The sequence below is a fragment of the Centroberyx gerrardi genome, chromosome 18, assembly GCF_048128805.1.
Source record: "Centroberyx gerrardi isolate f3 chromosome 18, fCenGer3.hap1.cur.20231027, whole genome shotgun sequence".
NCBI classification, from domain to species: Eukaryota; Metazoa; Chordata; class Actinopteri; order Beryciformes; family Berycidae; genus Centroberyx; species Centroberyx gerrardi.
In genome coordinates, this window is record NC_136014.1 from 11,805,063 (window position 1) to 11,828,531 (window position 23,469).

General features: G+C 40.7%; 3 protein-coding genes and 1 non-coding gene across 5 annotated transcripts in view; 3 read left to right on the top strand and 1 right to left on the bottom strand.

Annotated features, from left to right (window-relative positions):
* The window catches only part of LOC139926156 (testis development-related protein), a 404,183-nt gene that overhangs the window by 258,733 nt on the left and 121,981 nt on the right, over positions 1 to 23,469 (bottom strand). The window lies entirely within an intron of this gene.
* Positions 1 to 23,469, top strand: part of ccdc167 (coiled-coil domain containing 167) — a 209,928-nt gene that overhangs the window by 94,704 nt on the left and 91,755 nt on the right. The window lies entirely within an intron of this gene.
* On the top strand, positions 3,792 to 3,864 carry trnar-acg (transfer RNA arginine (anticodon ACG)). Its single transcript has one exon. It is a non-coding gene; the product is annotated as a tRNA-Arg (tRNA).
* LOC139926145 (structural maintenance of chromosomes protein 6) lies at positions 7,383 to 23,218 on the top strand. 2 transcript variants are annotated; one of them, XM_071917746.2, is made up of 26 exons: positions 7,383 to 7,529; positions 7,784 to 7,898; positions 8,021 to 8,126; positions 8,561 to 8,697; positions 8,835 to 8,896; positions 9,002 to 9,082; positions 9,380 to 9,481; positions 9,674 to 9,793; positions 10,080 to 10,178; positions 10,470 to 10,616; positions 11,220 to 11,308; positions 11,722 to 11,886; positions 12,326 to 12,504; positions 12,741 to 12,942; positions 13,784 to 13,898; positions 14,076 to 14,236; positions 16,339 to 16,474; positions 16,820 to 16,900; positions 17,281 to 17,451; positions 17,911 to 18,048; positions 18,556 to 18,701; positions 19,950 to 20,075; positions 20,527 to 20,632; positions 21,341 to 21,493; positions 22,276 to 22,373; positions 22,708 to 23,218. In XM_071917746.2, exons 1-26 carry the CDS (start codon positions 7,383 to 7,385, stop codon positions 22,787 to 22,789), a joined length of 3,264 nt encoding a protein of 1,087 aa, XP_071773847.2. In that variant the 3' UTR covers positions 22,790 to 23,218. The 2 variants fall into 2 exon arrangements, with proteins under 2 accessions (XP_071773847.2, XP_071773846.1); XM_071917745.2 differs by having other exon boundaries at positions 7,383 to 7,517; positions 7,769 to 7,898.

Here is a 23,469-nt window from a genome sequence, read left to right on the forward strand (position 1 = left end):
AAATATGGTGAATGTAATAATGGTTTGACTTTGATTTTCTTAACATTTGAACAAAATCTCAAGTCACATCTCTCCCCCTGTTGGCATGCAGAATGTCCTCTCTCTCTCTCTAATCCTCTCTGTAATCCTGCAATGTTGACTAAAATGTTACACAGTGTGCATATCATGGATATAAAAGTACTGATACATCTGGCAGTTTTTTAGGGCAATGTAGGCTACACTCCCAGTACCAACCAACTAAACAAGTCAAAACACAGGATTAACATCTATTCAAGTGTTGCCTTGCAAAAAGACATTCCTGTGTGATTAAATAAAAAATGTAAAGGCAACTTGTTGATCGATCTTGATCATCATATTTGCCCAGACATTTATTTTCCCTGGTCATCTCTGCCTGAACAGCTGAATCTGTCATAAAGAGCTGAATTCTACTCTCAGTGACTCAGTAAGTCCATTCTGTCTCCCACAGAAACTTTCTCCCTGAACACCCTCAGTTCAACCCCCATGCCAGTAGAAAATCAGTTTAATGTTTGATGTCCACTTTAGTCTCTGTTCTGTATGTATTCTGCACAGTGTAATACATGCAGCGTTTATAGTTAAAAATCAAGTCAAGTCAAATGACACATTTTATGGCATTTTTCATTATTATTATGACATCAAACATTAATATAGGTGCTCACTTATTGAATTTGACAATTAAATACAAAGTAATTGCATTAAAACAGTATTTCTATTTTAAAATCTTGTGCTTTTATTTGGAAGGCTAAACGGCGTAGAAGTCTTGTTTCTGGCAATTCGAGCTAGTCTTACCTATCGAGGCCGGGGTGCGTGCAAACGTGATGTTTTTTTTTAATCAACCGCTAGAGTGACACTTTCAGCTAAATAATGGTGTAAATGTCGGTCTTTTCAAGTCACTTTGGGATCTTTTGGCTTCAAGAGACTTGGATTATGCTGTAAGAGCTGCATGGAGCCATTTTATGGTTATTTTCCGTTATTTTTTTAACTCTGTCCATCTGTTGTATGGACTAACTAAGTGTCCAGCCTCTCCTCACACTGGTAAGACCAAGATCATGAAAAGACTCAGTTTGGAGTAAATGATCTCATAACACTAGATTGATCCTGTAAATATGTCAAATCTTAATGCTGCATCCCATTTCTTGTTTCAGATGTGGGAGGTGAACATCAGCATGAAAATGATGGTTATTGAGTTTTTAGCCCAAATTGTGCTCAACTCACCTGAAGCCAACAGTCCTTGTTTTCAGTAAGTCACATTTATGAGATAAGATGAAACTTGAATGATTCCCGTGGGGAAATTGTGTCTTTTCAGAAAATGTGTATTTCAACTCATTTTGAGCAGAAGGAGAGGAGGATTTCTGCAGGTTTCAACAAGTTAAATTTAAGACTATTTAAGACCTTTTTAAGACCATTATGAATGCAATTTAAGACCTATTTCACATCCATACTGGCAAAAAAAGTACGAAGGATATGAGCATTTTTAACAATAAATAAATAATAAATATTGGGGCAGCAGGATGGACTAGTGGTTAAAGACACCATCCTTAAACCAGATGATTTGTGCCCCATGTCAGCAAAAAACCAAAGTGTCCGTGAGCAAGTCAGTGAATCCCTAGCAGCTCGCACATACAGTTATTTATTATATTTATTGTTTATTGCATTATAGGATATTATAGATCTATGTGTAAAGTCCAGAGCACCTCCGCTTTTAATGTTGGCGTAGATCCAAACGCTGTCTGGAGGTCGCTTACCGGAGTTGCAGGAGTTGCATGGGTCGCGCTGGGGCCGGACTTTGATGCTCCTGATGTGAAACCAGAATATTGGGTGATGGCAGGCGTTCCTCTGACCATCTCTACTGAAGCTCCTACCATTACTCCAGTCCAGGAAGGCTTGACCAGCAGCCTGGTTGGCACTGAGGAGAAGGAGGAGGTGCAAAAATCCTCTGACACCACATCAGGTAGGAGTTCTTCATCAAGTCCACTCACACTGTAGCTCATGACTTCCATCAAGATGAACTGAGGCATTGATTGTCCTCTTTTATTTTTCAGAGATCAAAAAGACAAAGAAGAAGAACAGAGTCTGACGCTTCTTCTGTCGGCTGTTCCAAACACTGAGGAAAACAGAGAGGGACTGAAAGCCCACTGCAAAAAATAAATTCAGTGTTGCATTACAATCAGTCCATGACAGTCCATTTTTTTTCATTTACTGTGAACTGATGCATTGTAAAATTCAGAAATTATCATACAGGAATTGCATGATACATATACATATACAGTCAACTCCAAAATTATTGTCACCCTTCATAAAAATGAGCAAAATTTATTGTATAAAATAAACTAGAAGGGCACTCGGAGAGCGCAGACCTCCGCCAAGGCCAATGTTCGTGCTATTATTGCTTGTTCGTGAGTCGGATCCGGATCCGCTCCAAAATTTAATGGGTTCTTCCTTGGCCCATGCTACACCCTTCCACAAAGTTTCATGAAAATCAGGCCAGTAGTTTTTCCGTAATCCTGCTGACAAACAGAGAAACAAACAAACAAATGGCACCGAATACATAACCTCCTTGGCGGAGGTAATACAATTATATTTTCAATCAATTATTATATATCAGTTATTAATTTATGTATGTATTCATTTATGTATTTATTTATTTCACTGACACATATTTATTTATTTAATTGCGACTATTTTGGTCCTCCATACGTTTAGCCTGCTGCCGATTGCTGTCCCTGAATCTGAATGACAAGTGCTCCCGCCCATGAATCTGAATTATTGAATCTGTGGATGAGTTCACTGGACAGCAAGGTAGTCAAAGAAGTGTGGTCGAACCTTGATAACATGGATTACTATGGCAAGTGAAGATGCAAAGCCTTTGCAGTTACTTGCAGGTCATAGAAAACAAGTTTAGCCTCCCTGTCCTAATGACATAAAAAGCAGAGCTAACGTTAACGTTAGCTTTGTCTAATTTATGGATGCGGACAACACTAGCTTCCACCTAACGTTAGTTACTAATTTACCTAGCTAAAGACTGCACGCTGCATACAAGCAGGCTGAAACGTAAATACGTCAGAGACTTGACATAGTCCTGTCGTAAGTATTTTTTCATTTTTATCTTTTATTAAAGTGCAATACTTAAGTACAGTCTTGTTTGACAACTTGAAGTGGAACTTTTTTCATCCTCAGGGCTTGAGAGAATAAATTAGACACTAGAAGATTTGAATCTGAAGTAATCTGGCTCCATGTTTAGATAGTGCTGTAGTAACGGTCAGAGTTTAGTGCTGGAGCACGGAACATCTTCGTGAAGAACTAGACAAAGTTAGCATTTGCCTTAGCAGTCTGAATGTCTGGTCTGTAAACCAATATGCCCTTAATCTGTCTGCAGTGACCAGGTAGTTGTGCACGCATTGTGCATGAAAGTGAAACAAACATGTGGCATATGCGTTAATATCTTTTAAAATTGCAGGTAACACAATAAAATAGTCAGGAGCATGACCACTGATACATAGAACCAGTTTAAATCCATCAATATTATGAATGAAAATGAATATTTTACCACCCTTTCTATTTTAAATGTACTTTACTGAGAAATTTAGTCTGTCGAATAAAGTGGTAGTTTGAGATGTTTGCTCCTCCATTTGCATTGTGTGTGCAGTACTCCGTGAGCCAGACGAATGGATAAATCACTGCAGCAATTTGTTGGATTGTTAGGATTCAAATTTCTGTGAGTTGTATATATCACTACGTGTAAAGTTTACTTCACGGATAGCACCTTTACAGCTGGGCTAGTGGCGCAATGGATAACGCGTCTGACTACGGATCAGAAGATTCTAGGTTCGACTCCTGGCTAGCTCGGTGGAACATTCTTTTGAAACGATTGGAGGCCAAGTGGTTTGCGATATCGTCGGTTATTCAGTCCTATTGGCAATCAATCACTGAACAGTCAACCCTCTCGGCCGAAGTGTCCGTAGGCAACACACTGAATGCCTGTCACCTACAGGGGCGCTGTGCTGTAGCTGACACATACAACTGACCCATGGAAAAAATAATGAGCTGACATAGCACTCTGGCCTGAAACATCACATTAATGTGGTTACATGGGGAAAAAACATGTCTTCTCATAATACTTTCTGCAAAGGACCTCTCTGTAAATGAGACAGCAAACACATCATTCCAGAGCTGCTTGCCAAGTATTTATCTGCCCCAAAACCAGCAGCAGCATTTGCTAATCATGGTCAACAGTGGTGTTACTGTCGTGAGCCAGAAGTAGGGAACATGTTGGTCTGTGCATCAGGTTTTTGTTCAGTTAAAAAGTTTCACCAAACTTGCCTTCACATGAAAAGAATTCCTAAACAGTGGATATGTCCCAGCTGCAGAAAAGTAATCAATTCGCAAAAAAGAACTCAAAAACTAATCAATGGTGAGAAGATTTGAAAAGGAGTTAATGGCCCTGTTTTTTAGCCTTCTCATAGCAAATTGATATTTTTAGGGCCAATAAAACACATCAGTTTCTCTTCAAAAGGAATTTGTCACAAGCAACAACAACTGTGAGAAAAACAGGTTTATTTACAGTTAACTAACTGAATTCAGTTCAAAGGCAAAATATACAGATGTCCAATGACCACACATCTATTATTATTCAGTCCAAAAGTTAATGTCATTAAGTATTGTATGGTGACCACATCTGTAATGAGTTACATGACCCCACATCTGTATTGAGTTATATTACCCTACATCTGTTGTCAGTTACATTACAGTACCCTACATCTGTTACGGGATCACTGAAAGGGTACAACAGATTCAGAGACATCTGTAAGAGCACAACATACTTTTACAATTTTGTCGAGGTATGTCACATAATTTTCTCTGTCAATGTCAGTGAAACCTATGGGGACAGTGCTTTGCAAAACAGTGTATTTTTGACGGAGAACTCCAATGACTCAGTGTGTATCCTAAGAGATGCTAAGCATCTGGTGTTCTCCAAGTCAACAGGATCTAACTGTTTCCTGCCACAAGTGAATGCTGGAATCTTTAATTCAGCTTGGTAAGAATGGATGGACTCTGAAACCTCTGTCTGCCAAAACTAGGTCCCCTGGGAGCAAATGAGATAAAAAATTACTTTGCTCTGTGATGAACTTGTCATCTCCCCATCCATTGGAAATGAAACAAATGGAACCTTGTGGGCAAATGGCAATTAAATGTTTCATTGTATGGTGCGACTTGTATGTTGAATAACATTGAGCACTGGCTAATAAGTTACTTGGTTTCTCAATAAATATTTCAAAATAGTCAATAATGCAAACTGTCTTTTCAAAGTTACTGTTCCTAAATGCATATGGAAGCAATTTTCTTAATGATTCCCTGTCAGGCCATATAACTAGACTTGGCACTAGTCTACAATACATTACACTAATAGTGTTTGAAAAGCTTTGAAACAGTGGTCGAATCAACGCCAAAATAATAAGCCAAAAAGTCAAAAGACAAATTCATTCTAAGCTTAATTAAAGCTGGCATGTACTGCTGAAATAATGTTAGACCAGACTTAGGTTTGAGATAGGGAGCTACAAAATGAAAAACTGCCATCAGTAGTGAATATGTTGGTAAACCAATGAGAATATTAACCTTTTTATCATTGTTTTGTAGACTCATCTCATTCAGTCCAGTTCTATTCATTTTTTCTTTTAACAACATATTTTCAGTCCTCAGAGCTTGGCATTCCCACTCAAGAGATTTAATGTGTTTCTTACAGTTTTCACTGTAACATGGTGGAGTTGCTGGATCATCATCATCATCAGGAATAGGCTGGAAATCATTTCAAGTTCTTTGTAGGTAGATTCCTTCACAGGAGATTCTCCTGTGAGAATCTGGTCTGCAGTAGGATGCTTGCTGCTGTCTTGAGGACAATCTGTTGGAAGGATTACTGCTGCAGCTGATGACTTCTTTGCTTGCTCTCTTCTTTGGAGTTTGCTCTTCTGTCTTCTGTTGAATACATCTAACCGCATTCTTCTTCTTCTCTTCTCCGGGGATGGTACATTGGTACATTGAAGATGGATGGGACGTAGTCGGGTGACAGAGGGTTATCACTCTTTTTCCCTAAAACATAAGTAAATGCACATGTAGTTACAGGTTTATTAGATGTAGAGGTATCACAGTCTGACTCTTACATGAATCTCATTGTTAGAAACTATCAAATATTGCTCTCTTCCTCGCTGTAAATACAGTATAACAAAAATGCAGACAGCACACTTCCAGGCATAACCTTAATGCAAGAATTTTTTGTATGGAAGATTTTAACTCTAATAATTCTAGCAATATAAGCAATTTGTTATCCCACATTTGTTCCGCGTTGATACCGTTAACTGACCGAAAATGTCCCGCAACATTTTAGTGAGCAACAGGCTTCTTTTAGCTTAACCTTTGTTAGCCCCGCAAAATCCACGCCATAATGCATAGGTCGAACTTGCCTTTTAGTATAATAAAATTGTCAGAAACCGTAATAAAAGCCTGTTAAATAAATAAGATATTAACGTTAGGAAGCGTTGTATTCTGTACGTTACCTGATATGAACTGGTCACTACACAAGCGGAATCCGTTGCTTGTGGGGTCCCATTGCTCAGTTTTCTTCTGTTCGCTTCTAGCACGTTTTATGGCAGTAATCCATTTATGTCGTCTTTCAGGATCTTTAGGAATCCGATAAAATGCTCTCCCTTTTACTTGTCCCCGATTGTTCTGGCATCCCGGCGCACAACAGCTATCCACCATGTTCACTCTGTATAAATACAGCAGGCGAAGAGACTAGCTGCTAGCAGTCATTTGAGCAATACTCCCGTTTGGCAGTGTTTTGATTTCGACTGTTGAATGCCGGGATTGCGTGACGTCAACTACCGGAGCTCTATAGAGGGCGCGAACTCAGTTGTGGTGGTGGTCTTCTTTCCCCTTCCGCTGGATTGTACAGTGGAAACAGTCAGGCAAGCGACTACCTCTATTAACAGCCCTTGCGAGAGTTTATTAAGATGTATAGCCAACTACAAAAGCCTCTATAATAGTTGGTTGGAAAGAATGGTCAGTTATCGTTTTGTGTAACGTTAGCACATAGTTGGCTAGCTAACGTTAGATGGCTAACGTGGCTAACCTGACGTTACTGTTACTAGGAAGATATTGATCACTTCAGCTAAAGTCACATTACGTTACGGTTGGCGAGATACATTTAGCGAACTAACTTAACCGTAGCAATTTAGCTTGAGTAGCAAGAGTCACTGTTAAACAAAGTACTGCTAATAGCCTGGCTGCTTGTTACTACATTTGTTGTGTTTTCTCTTTCACTTTAATTTCATTACGATGAACGCTTTCTTCTGTGTATATGAACTCTAGAGATGTCTAAGAGGAAGAGCAACTCTTTCAATGACACCCCCCACAAGCGGGTTAAAGCTGTTGTGGAGGAAGAGGAAGAGGAGGAAGATGAAAATATTGTTGGTCCCAGCCAGCAAAACTCTGTGCAGTCCCATGAGGTATTGACTGTAGTTGCCATACTACCAAACATCACGTTGTCCTCTGGCCTGCATTCCTTTGAGTAATCACCACCAAACAAACATCAGTTTATGTTGCCCCTTAATCTTCTGGTTTCTCTTAAGCTCTGTTGTTTTTAGCTTCATGTCTAACAATGTTAGTAAAACTAAAAAGTGACAAGGAAGGTATAATAAAATTGATATTATTTATTATGTATCTAGTGAAGTGCTATAACCCAGTTAACTGTGCTCAGATACAGTGTGTTGAGGAAGGCGATGTGGGGATTGTGGAGAGTATCACATTGAAGAATTTCATGTGCCACTCTCTCCTTGGACCTTTCACTTTTGGTTCCAATGTCAACTTTGTTGTCGGCAACAACGGAAGTGAGTGTAACCACTTTCCCTTGTCTTTTTGTGTTTGCCTTGCCTCCCACTGATTTGTTCTGTTTACTACAACATTGAAAACTTCCATTATGCTTACTATTCATCGATTTCTTGTGTGACAGGTGGAAAGAGTGCTGTTCTGACAGCTCTCATAGTAGCCCTAGGGGGGAATGCCCAAGCCACAAACAGAGGATCATCCCTCAAGGGTTTTGTGAAGCAAGGAGAGAGGTAAACAGCATCACGCCACACCATGTGACAAACATACTTTCTTATGTGTCAAAGACAGACTGTAATTGCCTTTTGGGACCTGTACAAGCTTTAGATTGACAGTTTAGACAGTAATTCTCATGCATGTTAGTCGTATTATAAATTAATGAGCAACACTAGTAGCTTGCATTCATTGACCATTTTTTCTTGTAAGGTCTCCTTCAAGTAGCTTCATTTATGGTCTCCATCAGACATGGAACTTTATATGGCCTCCATGTTTGCAATATGTGGACCTGCGTACTGACTATTCTAATGAAGGATGGCACTGCAAATTTGAGGAGGCATTAAGTTGCAATGCATCTCAGTCTTTTCTGATGACACAATTGAACCCGTTTCTGCAAGGTGGATCACTTGCCACTCAATGGATTCAATGTGTGTTTTGTTTGTTTTCTCAGCTCAGCTGATGTATCAATCACCCTGCGTAACAAAGGAAGGGATGCTTACAAACCAGAAGTTTATGGTAAAGCCATCATGGTAGACCTGAGAATAACACGTGAGGGGTTGAGGACCTACAAACTAAGGAGCAAATCTGGTAAAGACCATAAAGAGATTAAATACTCTTTTTGCTAATTGTACTTTTAAGAGACACGCTACAGCTTGGTTCAGCTCTATATACAGTGGTTTACTGAGCACTAGGGATTTGTTAACATATTTTTTCCTGTCATATAGGTCAGATTGTCTCAACCAAAAAGGAAGAGCTTGTGTCCATCCTGGATACTTTTAATATTCAGGTATGAGCTCTGCAAGCCTTACCCATATCCACCTTATTTTTTAAATTTATTTTAGAAATGCATTTCTGAGTTTCTGAAATAAACTACACTTGTTTTCTTTAAAAGGTTAACAATCCCGTGTCAATTCTCACTCAAGAGATGAGCAAGTACTTCCTACACTCTAAAGGAGAGGGGGACAAATACAAGGTGAGTTTAAACAAATTGTATTTATAATGTTGATGGTGAATGTTTATCATCTGTTGTGTGTGTGTGTGTCAACTTTTAACTTCACAACACAACAAATTTCCATTTGGGACAATGAAGTCTACCTTAATCTTGATATGCTATTAATACAGTACTTTTGGTAAAAATGGACATAGTGGAGGAAATAACCATTATAGAAGGATGGGTGACTGATAGACTTGGCCTGTAATTACTCTTCTGTTTCCCCATTGCTGTTGCCTCACTGTACATTATATGTGATATTTTATTCCCCCTACTCAGTTTTTTATGAAAGCCACCCAGCTGGACCAGATGAAAGAGGACTTTGTCCACATCAAATCCACCAAGCATGTCACCCAGAATAAAGTGGAGCAACATGGGGAAGTAAGGACTAATCTGCCTGACACATTAATATTTTACTATACTGATGATTATATTAAATCAAACAGTCTGCTCTCTTGTGAATGGGATCTTTTTTCCTATTTGACTTGATGTAGGACACCTAGCTTTACAATAGCATAGCTAGTTCTTTAGTCCTGTATGGTGATCATGGCTAAGTTCATATGACTGTTACAGCGCTTGAAGGAATTGAAGCGGAAATACCTGGAGAAAGGGGACCGTTACAAGAGCTTGGCATCACTGGACGACATGCACACCAAACTGGAAGAGTTGCAGAAGCAGATGGCTTGGGCTCTGGTGAGATCAACACCACCATGTCATTTCTAGTTTTTAATCTTACAAATTTCACTGTGCTGGCCTTGATTCTGGTGGCATCACAGTGACTGTATATTTGTAATCTTCATCAGTGTATGTGTTGCATGAAACTTCAGCATTTAGATATCCTACCTAGATCATTGAACTGATTGTATCATATGATGCACTTGAAAAGGACATTGGTTCTTGGGTGAAAGTGCTTGAATGTAGCACACTAATGACTGAAGAAATCCTCATCTGAACATCGACCATGGCTTAACTGTGACAGGTGATTGAGATGGAGAAGGAGTTACAGCCAATGCGAGAGAAACTGCAGTCAGACAGACGGTCTACAGAGAAATATGATGAGAAGGTGGAAGAATGGAAGGTATGGTCCTACTAGGGTATTCATCATAAAATCCTAGAGTTAAAGCACCCATACTTTATGATGTAACATGATTGTATTTGTTACTTATGCACATCTGTTTGGGTATAAAGGCAAAAAAGAAATGCAGCAATTAACAAGACAGCAAATGAGTCCCATTTGATGGGCTATACCAAAGCTGTGCACCTGTCCATGTATAGCCCTCTCCTATCCTTCGCCCTTCATCATTAATCTTCCCCTCCACCCCTCACTGATCACTTGGCGTCTCTGGCCTGTGTTCCTGTCACTGTGCAGAACAAGGTGGAGGAGGCTGAGAGCAAATACAAGCAGATCCAGGACCAGTTGGAGGGCATCACCCTGCGCGTCCAGGAGCTCCAGCCCCAATGCACTCAGCTGAAGGCCGAGGCCCAGAAACGCAACGCCCTTCATAAGTCCAGCGAGGTCAGAGTTCAGACACTACATTAACCAGACCAAGTGCAAACTACTGTTTGAAATATGTTCAGTTACCTTTTGTGGAATTGCTGTAATTATTTTCCAGGTAGCCTGAAGCAAACTCTAGATAGTTCAGCTAATAGCTAATTCAACCAATGCATACCTGAACCATGTAACCTTAATCACCGGGGAAACCAAGACTGCATAAGTGTCTCATCCATGACATGTCAAAGCATAACCAAAGATTGTATATGCTTTGGAAGATGAATTGCCCAACATAATACCAGCTCATCTTAGTCTTCAAAAGTGGGCGTTAGCATGTATTCTTCTCTCTAGTTCTGCATCACACAGATACAGCATGAGCACAGCCACGCATAACACCATTACTGTGGCAACTGATCTGGTACTGACGTGAAACAAAGTTGTTTTTCTCAAGAACTGAAAGTAAATTTGTAGTGGCAGAGTGAAAGCTCTCTGCTTTTCCTCCTCTCAGGCATAACCTAGGACAAAGCTGTTTAAATTGACTGTTATTGCTGTAATGCATTGCAGCAGCAGTTGTACACTTTGAATAAGCCACTCTGGTTGAGTTGATAAATTATGTGTGCGATTCAGGTAAGTGTCCACAGATGCAAGACTAACCTGAGAGACCTGGAAAAGGACAAGGCTCAACTCTCTTCAAGGATAAATGAGCTTAAATTGAGGTATTGACTCATTCTTTTTTGGATTTTACCTGAAACTTGTATTAATTTATTCCGTCAATTTTGCGATTAATTCTCTTTCTTTCCCTTTGCATCTGCTCTTACATTACCTTATTTACCTTTCATTTTCCTTCTCTACATCCAAGTATTTCTCTATTTTCAGTATTAGTCACTTGTGTTTACCTATTCTCTATCCAATATGCTGCATATCTGTTGTGCATTATTTATTTTTTTACCTATGGCACTGTCTCAACGGCAATTCATTTTGGAAATGCGTATCTTATCTACCCGGCAAAACTACAAATGCACTGCTGGACTGTACAGAATCAGCATTAGTTCTCTTTAAATCCATATCCCTTCCCCTGTGTTTTTCTTCCTTCCTCCAATCTTTGCTACCACCTTTCTCATCCCTCCAGCATTAGTCAGACAACCGGAACGGAGAGCCAGGCAAGGACAGACCGTATGGAGCAGATCCGGACTGAGCTGGAAAATCTGACACACCAGGCCTCCACCCTGGACCAGCAGATCGACCAGTACCAGCAGGCCTGCAGCCGCGCCAAGGATGAGCTCGGGAAGATGAGGTCTGTGGTGTGTGTAATAGTGATAGAAAAGGAGGAGAATATAGACAAAGAATAAAGACAAAGCAGAAGGACAAATGGTGCAGGACACCAGACAGTGACTGTCAGCAAAACAAAAGATCATGGGAGTTGTGTGGAAAATTTGCAGCTAAGGTGTGAAGGTGCTCACAGCTGAGGTTACATGTTCACAATGATACAACTTTTACTTCCTTTTATTAAATGCATACAGCTCAATCAAAAACAGACATGGTTTGTAGAAAATGTTTTTCTCAATGCTGTACACCTTGACAATATTTGATAGCACACAGCAGGTATAAGAGTTTCTCACCCCTTACTGATTGACCTGAATTTTGCCTCTTGAAGACCATGGCGCTGTCGCAATGGCGCCATGGGAGTGTGTGACTGTGTGTGTCTTTTAATTGTATTCTCCTCCCATCCTCAGGCAGGAGCAACATGTGCTCCAGAGGTCCACTGACTCCAACAGGAGGAACCTGCAGACTATGGAAAGCAGTCGCTCCAACCGGCTGCGGCGCTTCGGAGAGAACATGCCCGCCGTCCTCAGCAGCATCGAGGAAGCCCACCAGAGGGGTCAGTTCAGACAGAGACCCCGGGGGCCACTGGGTAAGACTCAGTGCCTGTTTGTGCATGTGTGAATAATTCAACTGTTTTTTGTTGTCTTTTCTCTTTCCCCCTATCCCTAAATAGAGAGATGAACCCCATCTCTCTATTTCTCTCACCTTACCTTTCTCCCTTCTCTTTCCTTCTCCCAGCTATGCTCGGGCCTCAGCAAGGGACTACATCTGCAACCAATAATGTCCCTCTAATTCACCTCTCTTATTTTTCCCGCCCTCCCGCAGGTTATTGTATTAGCCTGAAGGACCCACAGTTGGCTCTGGCTGTAGAGGTATGTCTGAAGAGCCTCCTGCAGGCCTTCACTTGTGACAACCATGAGGATGAGAGGGTGCTGCAGGGCCTCATGGCCAAAGTGTTCCATGGAGGCCGCAGGCCCACCATCATTACCAGCGCCTTCCTCCCACACGTCCACGAAACCAGCAGGAGGTGAGGGCGGGTACAACAGGACATAAATGTATTTTAAAGCCAGGGTGATAAGGTTTCAACTGGCCTTGCTTTGAATACAAGTGGCAGAGGCACAGACCTGGCATATAAATATGCTTTTGTTGACTTAGCTGACTAGCTGATAACATTCTCCTCAGATCCATTTCATGTTTCCTTGAAGTCTTTCATGGAATTGGAATGGGAGGTTCTTGTGCTTAAGTTTTTTTGCATTCCATGGTCTGTTTTATTGTTTGGTGATGTATTTTTCTTATTCCCGTGGATAACTGGCCAAACACAGACGATGTAAAGTCACATCAAGATATTTCCAGCGCAGCTGCAATGGAGTTTAATAGGAGAAAAAATTTCAATGGTCTAAAACCTCAACGGTAAATGTCAGGTGTTGGTGTCAGTCCCTAAGAGTTGAAGAGAAAGCATTTCTTTCTAGACTCATCATTTTGGACCGACATTCAACAATCATGCAGGTAGAAATCCTCTGTAGAACTAGAAAAAGATACCAATTTCTCCACCAACAGTAGCCTCAGTAGTCCATCATGCAGCCACGGGACACGTGTTTTGAGTAAGCTACTCACTTTTTCTCGAAATTCCAGGCCCGTTCTCTCTGGGTTGTCGAACGTTATTCTGGTAAACGTAAATGGTTTGGCCAGGTTTAGGGACAGTGGGTACAACAAAAAGGTCAATTACAACACTTCATCACAAAATAAGTCCTGCAATGCATCACATGTTGATAATATGATAGATATGATATACAACAGTGTAAGAGTATCCGAGGGTGGAATTTTCCTTCCTTTCCTTGTGTCATTTTGTGTGTCTGTTTTTGTGTCAGGGCTGTGAACCATCCTGATTACCCTTCAGTGCTGCAAGCTCTAGAAATTGAGGATCCAGTTGTGGCCAACTGCCTGATTGATCAGAGGGGAATAGAGTGCGTTCTGCTCATCAAGGTAACAAGCAATTGCTCCACTGGGAAAGGACTCAGTAATATAAGAGGGACATTATAGTCATGTATTTGCAGATGAAGGGCACCATGTATAACAACCACTATCTTAATTGCAAAACATGATTTTTAGTAATTGTTCAGAAGATGTGTGGCATTGACGTGAATCTTGTGTTTTGTGCAGAATCGTACAGCGGCTCGGAGACTGATGATGGGCAGTAACCCCCCTAAGAACTGTAGCCAGGCCTTCTCTATGGATGGAGATCAGATCTACAATAACCGCAGCTACTCCAGTGACCAGAACAGAGCCAACTACCTCTCAGGAGATGTCGAGGAGGAGATCAGGTGCGTGTGTGTGCTTGGTGTGCTGTAATGACCCATGAAAAGCTTGCAGCTGCCAGCTGCACTTTTATCCCTTTTTGGGACGCTTGGTGAGATGATGAGATGATGCGCTTCGTCAGATGGCCTCTAGAGGGCATCTTTCACTGATGCAGTGTTTCCCTTAAAGAGGCACAAAATCAAGTGGGTCAGTGTATAGAAATTGATCTAAATCGATCTCTGATGCGCACGCATGTCTGTCATGTGGAGATGCACAGACAGCAGACCAGCAACATTGTACTCAATCCACAGAGTCTGCTGGTGTGAAAACAAAAGTGAAACTTAACATTCCGCTATTTGCTCCAAAATTGGATGTGTCGGTAATAGGATGGGACAATAACCGGTATTACTATATATCGCGCTAAAAAACAATAACAATTATGACACCGTCCCTAATTTTTATTACCGTGACCACCGCGATAACCGGCGACTTGTTGGAAGGCAGAATAGCAAACTCAAACACACAGCACAGCCCCAATTCTCTCTCGTCTGTCATCATTATATTTTATTTCCCCCAGAAGGGGGAGCCCTCTAATCCTCTACCACTCATTGGGAAGTGAACAGCGTGATTGGGAGCCGGAGCGGAAGTATAGGCTGAAGCCTTCCCGTGGTTGACTAGCGGCTAAGTGGCTAACGCGATTTTCCATTGACCACAAAGAATTATTTCTTCTGCAACTAACAAAGCAACGAATGGTGTTGAGATTCACCCCTCGGCTCACTATGTACCATAAGCTTTTAGACGATCTGCACGTTTGTTATTTTAGGCATAGAAACTCACAGAAAAGACTTTGTATGAAGTACAACGTAGAATGTACCAACTGTTGACAGCGGGGAAGATCCGACTGAGTGGGGAGTAGACGCAGTCGCGTATGGGACAGTAAGTGATACAGTTTAGGACTTCACTAAATATGAGTTCAGGCTCATGATAGTAACTGCCGACATTTTTTCACAGTAACCTGTGACGCTGTAACTAGCTGGTTAGCTACTGTAGCTTGTTCCCTTTGCAGGAGATGGAACATTCCAACTAGCGCGACTAGGTTATAAGCATGCTGGGTAGTGTAGTTTAACTAATTTTATTGTTCAAGATGTGTTGATGTGTTGTTTAGTATAGTGTTGATGCTTAGTATAACATATTTCAAAATCATCCCTGTCAAAGTCTCCTCCTAAGGTTTTCATCTTTGTAATAATTATCGAGATAATATCGTATATCGAGATAATTTTGGCCAAGATAATCGTACTATGAAATTTTCATATCGGCACAGGCCTAGTCGGTAACAGGATTTGTAAATAGTAACTCGTCTTCTGCTGCCCTACAAACTTTAACGGTAGGTAATGTTATTATCTTGTGGTATTTAAGTAACGTTGAAAGTGGAATTAGGTCATTTAACTGTGTCGCAGTGCTTCAGTGCATAGAATTCAACACACGGCGTGGGCCTGTACAGGATCTGTGCTTGTTTTTCTCCATGGCGCTATCGCCACAGTGAGGCAAATTCAGGTCAGTCAGTCAGGGTGAGACACTTTTCTCCTACATACCTTTGCTCTATAAAACCCTCTCCCGGTGTACTGCACTTGAGAAAATCATCTTGTACAAATCATATCTGTTATTTTATTGAGTGTTATCTTTTTAATAAAAGGAAGAAAAGTTGTATTATTTTTTTAAAAAAATAAAAAAAAAATCACTTAAGCTATATATCTTGACACCTTGGCTGCAAATTCTCACACAACTCCCACAATCCTCTTGCCATATTTAGAAAAAACTATATATTATCACAACAAATGCACCATACAAAATCTATACTTGTTTAGCCTTGGATTAGTAACAAATTGGCAGGTCCGTCAAGAACAAATTGCTGCCTATAAATGCCAAAAGAGGGAGGGGGTCATATAAAGCTGTGCTCTTATCTTCACACTTCATCTCTCTCTCTCTCTCTCTCTCTCTCTCTCTCTCTCTCTCTCTCTCTCTCTCTCTCTCTCTCTCTCTCTCTCTCTCTCTCTCTCTCTCTCTCTCTCTCTCTCTCTACCTTTCCTTCTCTCTACCTTTCCTTCTCTCTGTCTCTCTTCTCTCCCAGGCACTTGCAGAGGGAGCTGGAGAACCAGAAGGCCCAGGCTACTCGCTTCCAGCAGCAGATGAGGAAGGTCGAGGATGACATCAGACAGAACGAGGGGCTGCTGAAGAGAGCCCACGTGGAGCAGAAGAATACCACAGTAACCATTTTACTTCTCACAAATGACTGTTCATCTCTTTCTGACCCCAGGATATTGATATGAAATGATGAGGATGGTGGTGATTATCTGCAAATGATGTAATGATGACACATTAGCCTATCTCAGCGTGTCAGACATGCTGGTCCAACAGTAACTTAACAGCTCCCATTAATATTCAAAAACCAAACATCTACAAAGGCTAACCTGCTCTAGATTACTGACATAGAAATTTGACATTTTGAATGAATATGGGTCCCAAGGTGTGAATGGGAAAATGTTACATATTGAAGAATTTTTTTGATAATTTCTGCTTCATTTGCTCATAAGAGTGTGTATTTGTTGCAGGATAAGGCCACAAAGCTGCAGCTAGAGCTGACAGACCTACAGAATGTGGAGGAGCCTCAGTCGGAGGACGTCAACCCTCTGGTGGGTACAGGACCCCAAATCACAGCTTCCACCTCAGCTCTCAAGGCATTCGTATCAATTGGTGGACTTACCTGTTTTCAGCTTAGCAGATACAGTGAGAATAGAAATAGTGAAATAGACTGACCAGATGAATCCACATTAAATCTATGATCCCCTATTGCTTTCACATATTCAGTCCATTTCAGTCCTGAAGGGGAGCTGTAGATGAAGGGGTAAGAGACGGGTTAAAGAAGCTGTTTTTTGCTGAGACAAATGAGACATGGAATGTACAAAAAGGAGCAGAGAACTTAATATTAGGAAGGTGTTGCTAATATTGTGTACAATCAGCATGCACAGACGCTTCTCATCACCTGCTTCTGCCATCCACCACTCTACCACAGGAGGAGGATCTTCAGGAGATCATCACTAAGATCTCGTCCAAGCGCGCCGAGTACGACGAGGCACGGGCTCAAATGGCCAAGCTCAAGGCCTCCTATGACGAGGCAGAGCAGGAGTACAAGCAGCACAAAGACCAGATTGGCGTGGTCGCTGAGGAGGCCGACTCCATCAAGGTAGGCCTAATATTGCAGACAGACCTTTTCATATCCTACCAAGGTGTGGAGCTAAGAAAGCATTGCCCTACAAATCAGTCCATGATGGGGAAAATAGTTCTCTTGCAGGTTCTTGGACGGCAGGGTTGCCTAGTTGTTGAGTGACTGGTTCACAAGTCAGTAGCAAGTTCAGTCAACAGCCATGTGGACTGTTGGAAGTGTCCTTCAGCAAGACACTGATAGCATCGGCTAAATGCAAACTATGGGATGTAGGGTGTATGGCTGTTGTTGTTTGTAATTATTTAGGTTTATCTAGGTGTAGCAATCAATCCAAAATGATTCTTGGACGTCTAGATCAATTTGCCTTGCTTGCTGTGTTAATACTGTAGTTATTGTAAGGCCGATGCTGTAGTTCTTCATGTATTGCCATGGCTAAATCCTGTTGTCTGCTTGTCCCCTTTCTCCTGTGTCGCACTGCAGGAGGAGCTGAGTAAGAGTGACCAGGAGGTGGTGAGGTGCAAGCACCACAAGAAGCACTATGAGGACAAACGCAGGGCCCACCTCAGCAACATCCAGACCCTGGAAGCCAGCCTGGACAGCAAGGAGCAGGATCTCACAGTATGCCAGAAGGGGATATGAGGGAGAATTGGAGACTGTTTCAGATAGAGAAAGTGTTGATTTTTTTTTTGGACAGATTTTAAAATATACATAAGTTTAATAGCTGTTTGTTAATCTCTGGACAGCTACTATAAAAGCGATTATTATTATTATTTTTTTTAATCAGAGGGAAAGGTGTCTGCATGGCCTAAACAAGGTATCTTGGTCAATTGAAGGCCTACAAATTAAGTTGGAGAACAGAGAAACCTTTTCACATTTAGAAAAAACTGTCCACATGTATCAAAATTCATACAGCAATTGCAATATTCAGAAAAACAGCAATACACTTTTATGTTTTTTGTCATCTTGCAGCCCTGGGGCAGGAAACGTGTGCTGCGGCTATATTGCACCTTGGTTTTGTATGAGTTTAAATGGCCGCCTATTTGTTAATGCATATGGATTGTGTGCCCTGTGTTGTGTCTCAAAATTAGTTTTAAAGTTATATGTTTGTCTCACCCTGTGGTCCAGGCGTCCATAGCCAAGGCCACAGAGATCTGTCCAGAGCGCCTGGAAGTACGTCGCACGCCTAGGAGCCTGGACAGTGAGATCAGCCGTCTCAAGTTTAAGATCACTTCCCAGCAGGACCAGCAGGGCGACCGTGAGGAAGTTGTGAGGTATGTTACTTCGACCCTTGTAGCAACTAATAATGAAATAATTTTGGTCGAAATGTAATAAATTGTCCCTCAAAATGGGTTGAAAATGTAATAAATTGCTGTATAACGTAATATCGCATTGTTACATTCATGTTTATAAGGGGTGTATCATATTTGAACTGATGTAATTACTGATCTAATCATATTGACTAATGTAATAACCGATAAGAAGGATGAAGAATAACTCGAGTTGTTAAATTGTTAGTGTTTTTATTACATCATCAGTTAATGTTACACCCCTTTTGAAGTAATACGCACCTGCTAATGTAATAATATGGTGTAATTTATTACATTAACATTTTCAACCCATTTAGAGGGCATTTTTATTATATTTTGAAAAGTTATTATATTATCAGTCGCTACAACTCTTCACCCTCCTCCATTCTGCAACCACTTCAAAGCATAAAGATGTTCACTGCTCACTGTTGGAGAAGACGGCTAATCCCCAGGTTTGCCCATGCTCATGTTGTAATAAAACTGGCATTGCTTATTAGTTTTATGTTGTTTTTTCCCCCTATTCTGACATGCGACCAAATGCACATAATGTTTTTGCTTTTAACTTATAAAATTGAAATACAGCCCACACATTTAACAGCAGTTGAGTGTGCACATGCACTGTTTCTGTTCATTAGGGATGCAAATTTTGAGGAATTTTTTGGAAAACCATCATGACGTCCAGTTTTTGATTCATTCATTATGCCTGAACAAGAGCAACACGCTACATGGCACATTAACAAAGTCTAGTAATAGTTCAGAATTAGTCATCATATGTGTGTGTCAGTTTTATGTCAGCTCTCAACAGGTGTCCATGTGATACCTATTTCATTTGTGATATAGCAGAAAAGTGTCTGTGTATTGAGCAAAAATGTCTAAACTCTGAAGTTTCCATTGTATCTTAGTTCAAAGGACATTTGTCAAGAATGTCTACACTTTACAATTAAACAAATTTTAAAAATAATGTATCACTATGTTTGTGGTTCTGCTAGCTAATGCCTTTGGGTTAGTTAAGAAAATGTATTTTATGTAGTTGTTTCAGATATTAGAAGGTGCACTTACTATTTACAGCTACTTGTCATCTTCTTCTCTGGACCTTGTGCTAATCTTGCTTAAACTGCCAACAAATACCAATTTTTGCTTTTCCCAGTGTAAAACTTCCCTTGATCCTCTCCCTTGTCTTTCCCTTGCCCTGTCCATCTTGCCCCCACCTAGGCAGTACCATGAGGCCCTGGAGAACTACAAGAACATGGCACAGCAGGTGAAGAGCCTCAACAACTTCATCAAGACCCTGGACAGCATTATCGCTGAAAGACTCAGAGCCTATACTGAGCTCAGGAGGCAAGTTGTGAAACTGCAACTCGGTGGATGTGAAATTAAAACTGTGATTTATCCATATTTACCTCTAAAGTACAAAGTATACTCCTAATCTTTTTTGCTATGATAAACAATGTAAATATATGGAACTCTTTACAATATGTCTGTCTGCCCTGTAAGTAGATGTAGTGCAGCTTTAGGATGGATCATATTTAATTTTTATGAAATGTTTAGAGGTAGGGAGAAGACTAAGAAATCTGTGGAAAGGCACCATATTGTGTTGTACTCGTTTTGTTTTAAATATGGCCTCTGAATACTATGTTTGCCATAGGTTAGTGCTGTTGATGTATTTTAATCAAGGTATTGGATTAAGAATAGGATCTATTGAAAAAGAAAACGGGTCATTTTCTCTTCTTCCCTCTTCCCTCCCTCCTTATGCATCTGCCCCCTTTTCTCTGTATCTCTCTCTCTCTAGGTTCCTGTCCGCTCGTTGTAAATACTACTTTGATACCATGCTGGCCCAGAGACACTACACAGGCAGTATGAACTTTGACCACAAGAATGAAACCCTCTCCATATCGGTAAGATGTTTTGATCTATCGGTCACACAGCACTCTGGCCTCCTTTTTCCCGTTAAACAAGCTTTGTGGCTGTTAACCTGTATGTCATTTTCCCAGGCTCCTCCTTCCTCTCTCCCCTCTGTCTTTGTTCTTTCTCTTTTCCTCCCTCTCTTTCTTTTCTCTTTGTCTTTGTCTCTTTGTTCTTTCTTTGGCGCTCTCTTCTCTCTCTCTCCCTGCTGCTGGTCTCCAGCACCTGCACCTACTGTCATATAGTCAGTTCTTACATACTTAACTCTGTTCTGGCTGTACAGTTGCATATTTATACATTTATACTTAACCTATGTATGGTCTGTTTATACCATTCTAACTCCCGTGAATCTAGTGCAATATTCTGTAGATCTGTTTATATTTGTTTTTTTTCCTATTACTGACTTGCATAGTCCTACCAGTGAAATTAGTCAGGTTCCAACAGAGAACCATGTGCATACTGCACAGCAAAGATTTCCTGTAATTTATATTTTAATTTTTTTATATACTACTTGTATACTTCTTTCTTTTATATACTACTCAAATAAGAGACCTACTCCCTAAATTTCCACTATAACAGTAATATTCTACTGTTAATAATGTTTGTCTTGTGTGTATGTTCAGTGTGATCTACCCATCAAGTCAAATTCCTTTTATGTGGAAACTTACTCTGTTTCTGCTTCCTCCTCCCCTCCTCTGCAGGTGCACACAGGTGAAGGGAACAAGGCTGACCTGAGTGACATGCGCTCCCTGTCAGGAGGCGAGCGCTCCTTCTCCACCGTTTGCTTCGTTCTCTCTCTCTGGGCCATCACAGAGGCGCCCTTCCGCTGCCTTGACGAGTTTGATGTCTACATGGTAATAAGGCAGTTATTTACTGGGATGGGCATTAGCCATAGGAACAGATTAAGGTGCAGTGGTACACCTGGGGGTGATAGAATTTGTCGAAATGGAAAATGCCATTCATTTTAGGCGCTGTTATCCTCTTGCTATCATTAGCCAGTAGGTGTGGTTTATAGTGGCTTCCATTGCCGCTAATTTATTTTGGATAGATATTTCAGAAAAGGTGGATTCTATCCGCCTCACTTTTATTGTAAAGTTGGTCAATGTCAGCATACATGTACATTGTTATTATGATACTTGAGTTAGGTGCAAGTTCATAGGCTGGGCACCTAGACTGCATGACACTTGAAGAAAAAATCTCCCTCTCTTGTGGCTTATGTATGTAACGCGTTTGGTCGTGTCTTAGCTTATATCAGCTTTAGTAAAATGCTCCTGGATACCTTGACAGAGCCAGACAACAATATGTTTGCGATGTACCCCTTTACTCATCTATACTTGTCAACCATACAATGCCTGGTCTCCACGGGACTATATTTTCTAAACATGCATGTATAGATAGGTAACACGTACCAAGTTGAGAAGAAGAGACTTAAAGCTACTGGTGGAAAGATGGACTGGGAGTAGAACTCAATACCTCTTGCTGTAACTCTGTCTCAGTAAATCAAGGAGCGCCACACAGGAATGTAACATGTTACTGCAGCTAAACAATGTTCCAAAAGCACAGTAGGCCTATTTCTGACTGTTACATTTATCAAAAGATAATATATGGGCCTTGGGTGTTGTTTCTGTTCAATTAGGACATGGTGAACCGGAGGATATCCATGGACATGATGCTGAAGGTTGCTGCTAGCCAGCGCTACAGACAGTTCATCTTCCTCACCCCGCAGACCATGAAGTAGCCGCCCCCTACGACATCCTGACACGTTTATGACTAATTTGTGTATCAAAGTGTTCATTGAAAGTTGTCTGGTGCATTGTTAAAGCATTGGGCCATATCATAGTAGACTACCTAATATTTCCACCCAGTTGTGATCTATTGACTTAACTGTTTTAACTTAGTAAATGTGCTATGAGAAAATAGTCCATCAGTCATGAAGAGAGTTTTGCAGAGTACGAGCAGGAGTAAAAGCCACGTTATCACATACTAGTTTGTTTCCCAGGCAAGAGCATTAGTCCACTCAACCATAGGGCCACACTCACACGGTCATCTGTTGTTTGTCTCTTTTCAGCAATCTCCCAGAGAGTAATCTCATCAGAATCCTGCGTCTCAAAGATCCAGACCGTGACTCAAACACTGTGCAGACAAATTGAGAGGAAGAACAGGAGTAATGCCAACTTGAATCCCAAGATACCTGCAGTAACTTCACTATATTCACTAAAAGTTTGTTCATTTCATTGTATTTTCAAACTTAGCTCATTGTTAAAAATGTGTTTTGTTTGGACAAGTTTTTATTTTGTTATAAAAATTGTCACTGTTCTCAGACAAACTTGCTCTTGTCCCATTTTGCTGTTTTGAAAAGTTTTTCTTTTGAGTTTGAAGTTTGAAAAGTTTTTCTTTTGTTACCAAAATAAATAGTCACTTTCATGTTCACAGATGAACTTGTTCTTGGCTTATGTTATGATACTACCAGTGTTGTTCTTTATACAGTTGTGTGCTCTTTAGACCAAAAAGTCATGGTCTAGGTCTTGTCTTTAACACAATGTGTTTTTGACACATTGGTTTTGTCTTTGACATGGGTCCAAGGTGTATTGCACTCTTCTTGCTAAGTTTGCAAACTACTGTAAAATAAATGAAACAAAATATACTACATTTTTAGAGTAATACTACTTGGACTACTACAAAGTACATTTCAAAGGTTGTACTTTTACTTTTAAGTTTTGTCTTTAGATTTGAGCATTAAGTTCAATGAGATGTGGCATCTCATTGCATCTCATTATGGGAAGACAGTCTTGCCACATGTAATACAATATCTCTGCTGATATGAGCCTGG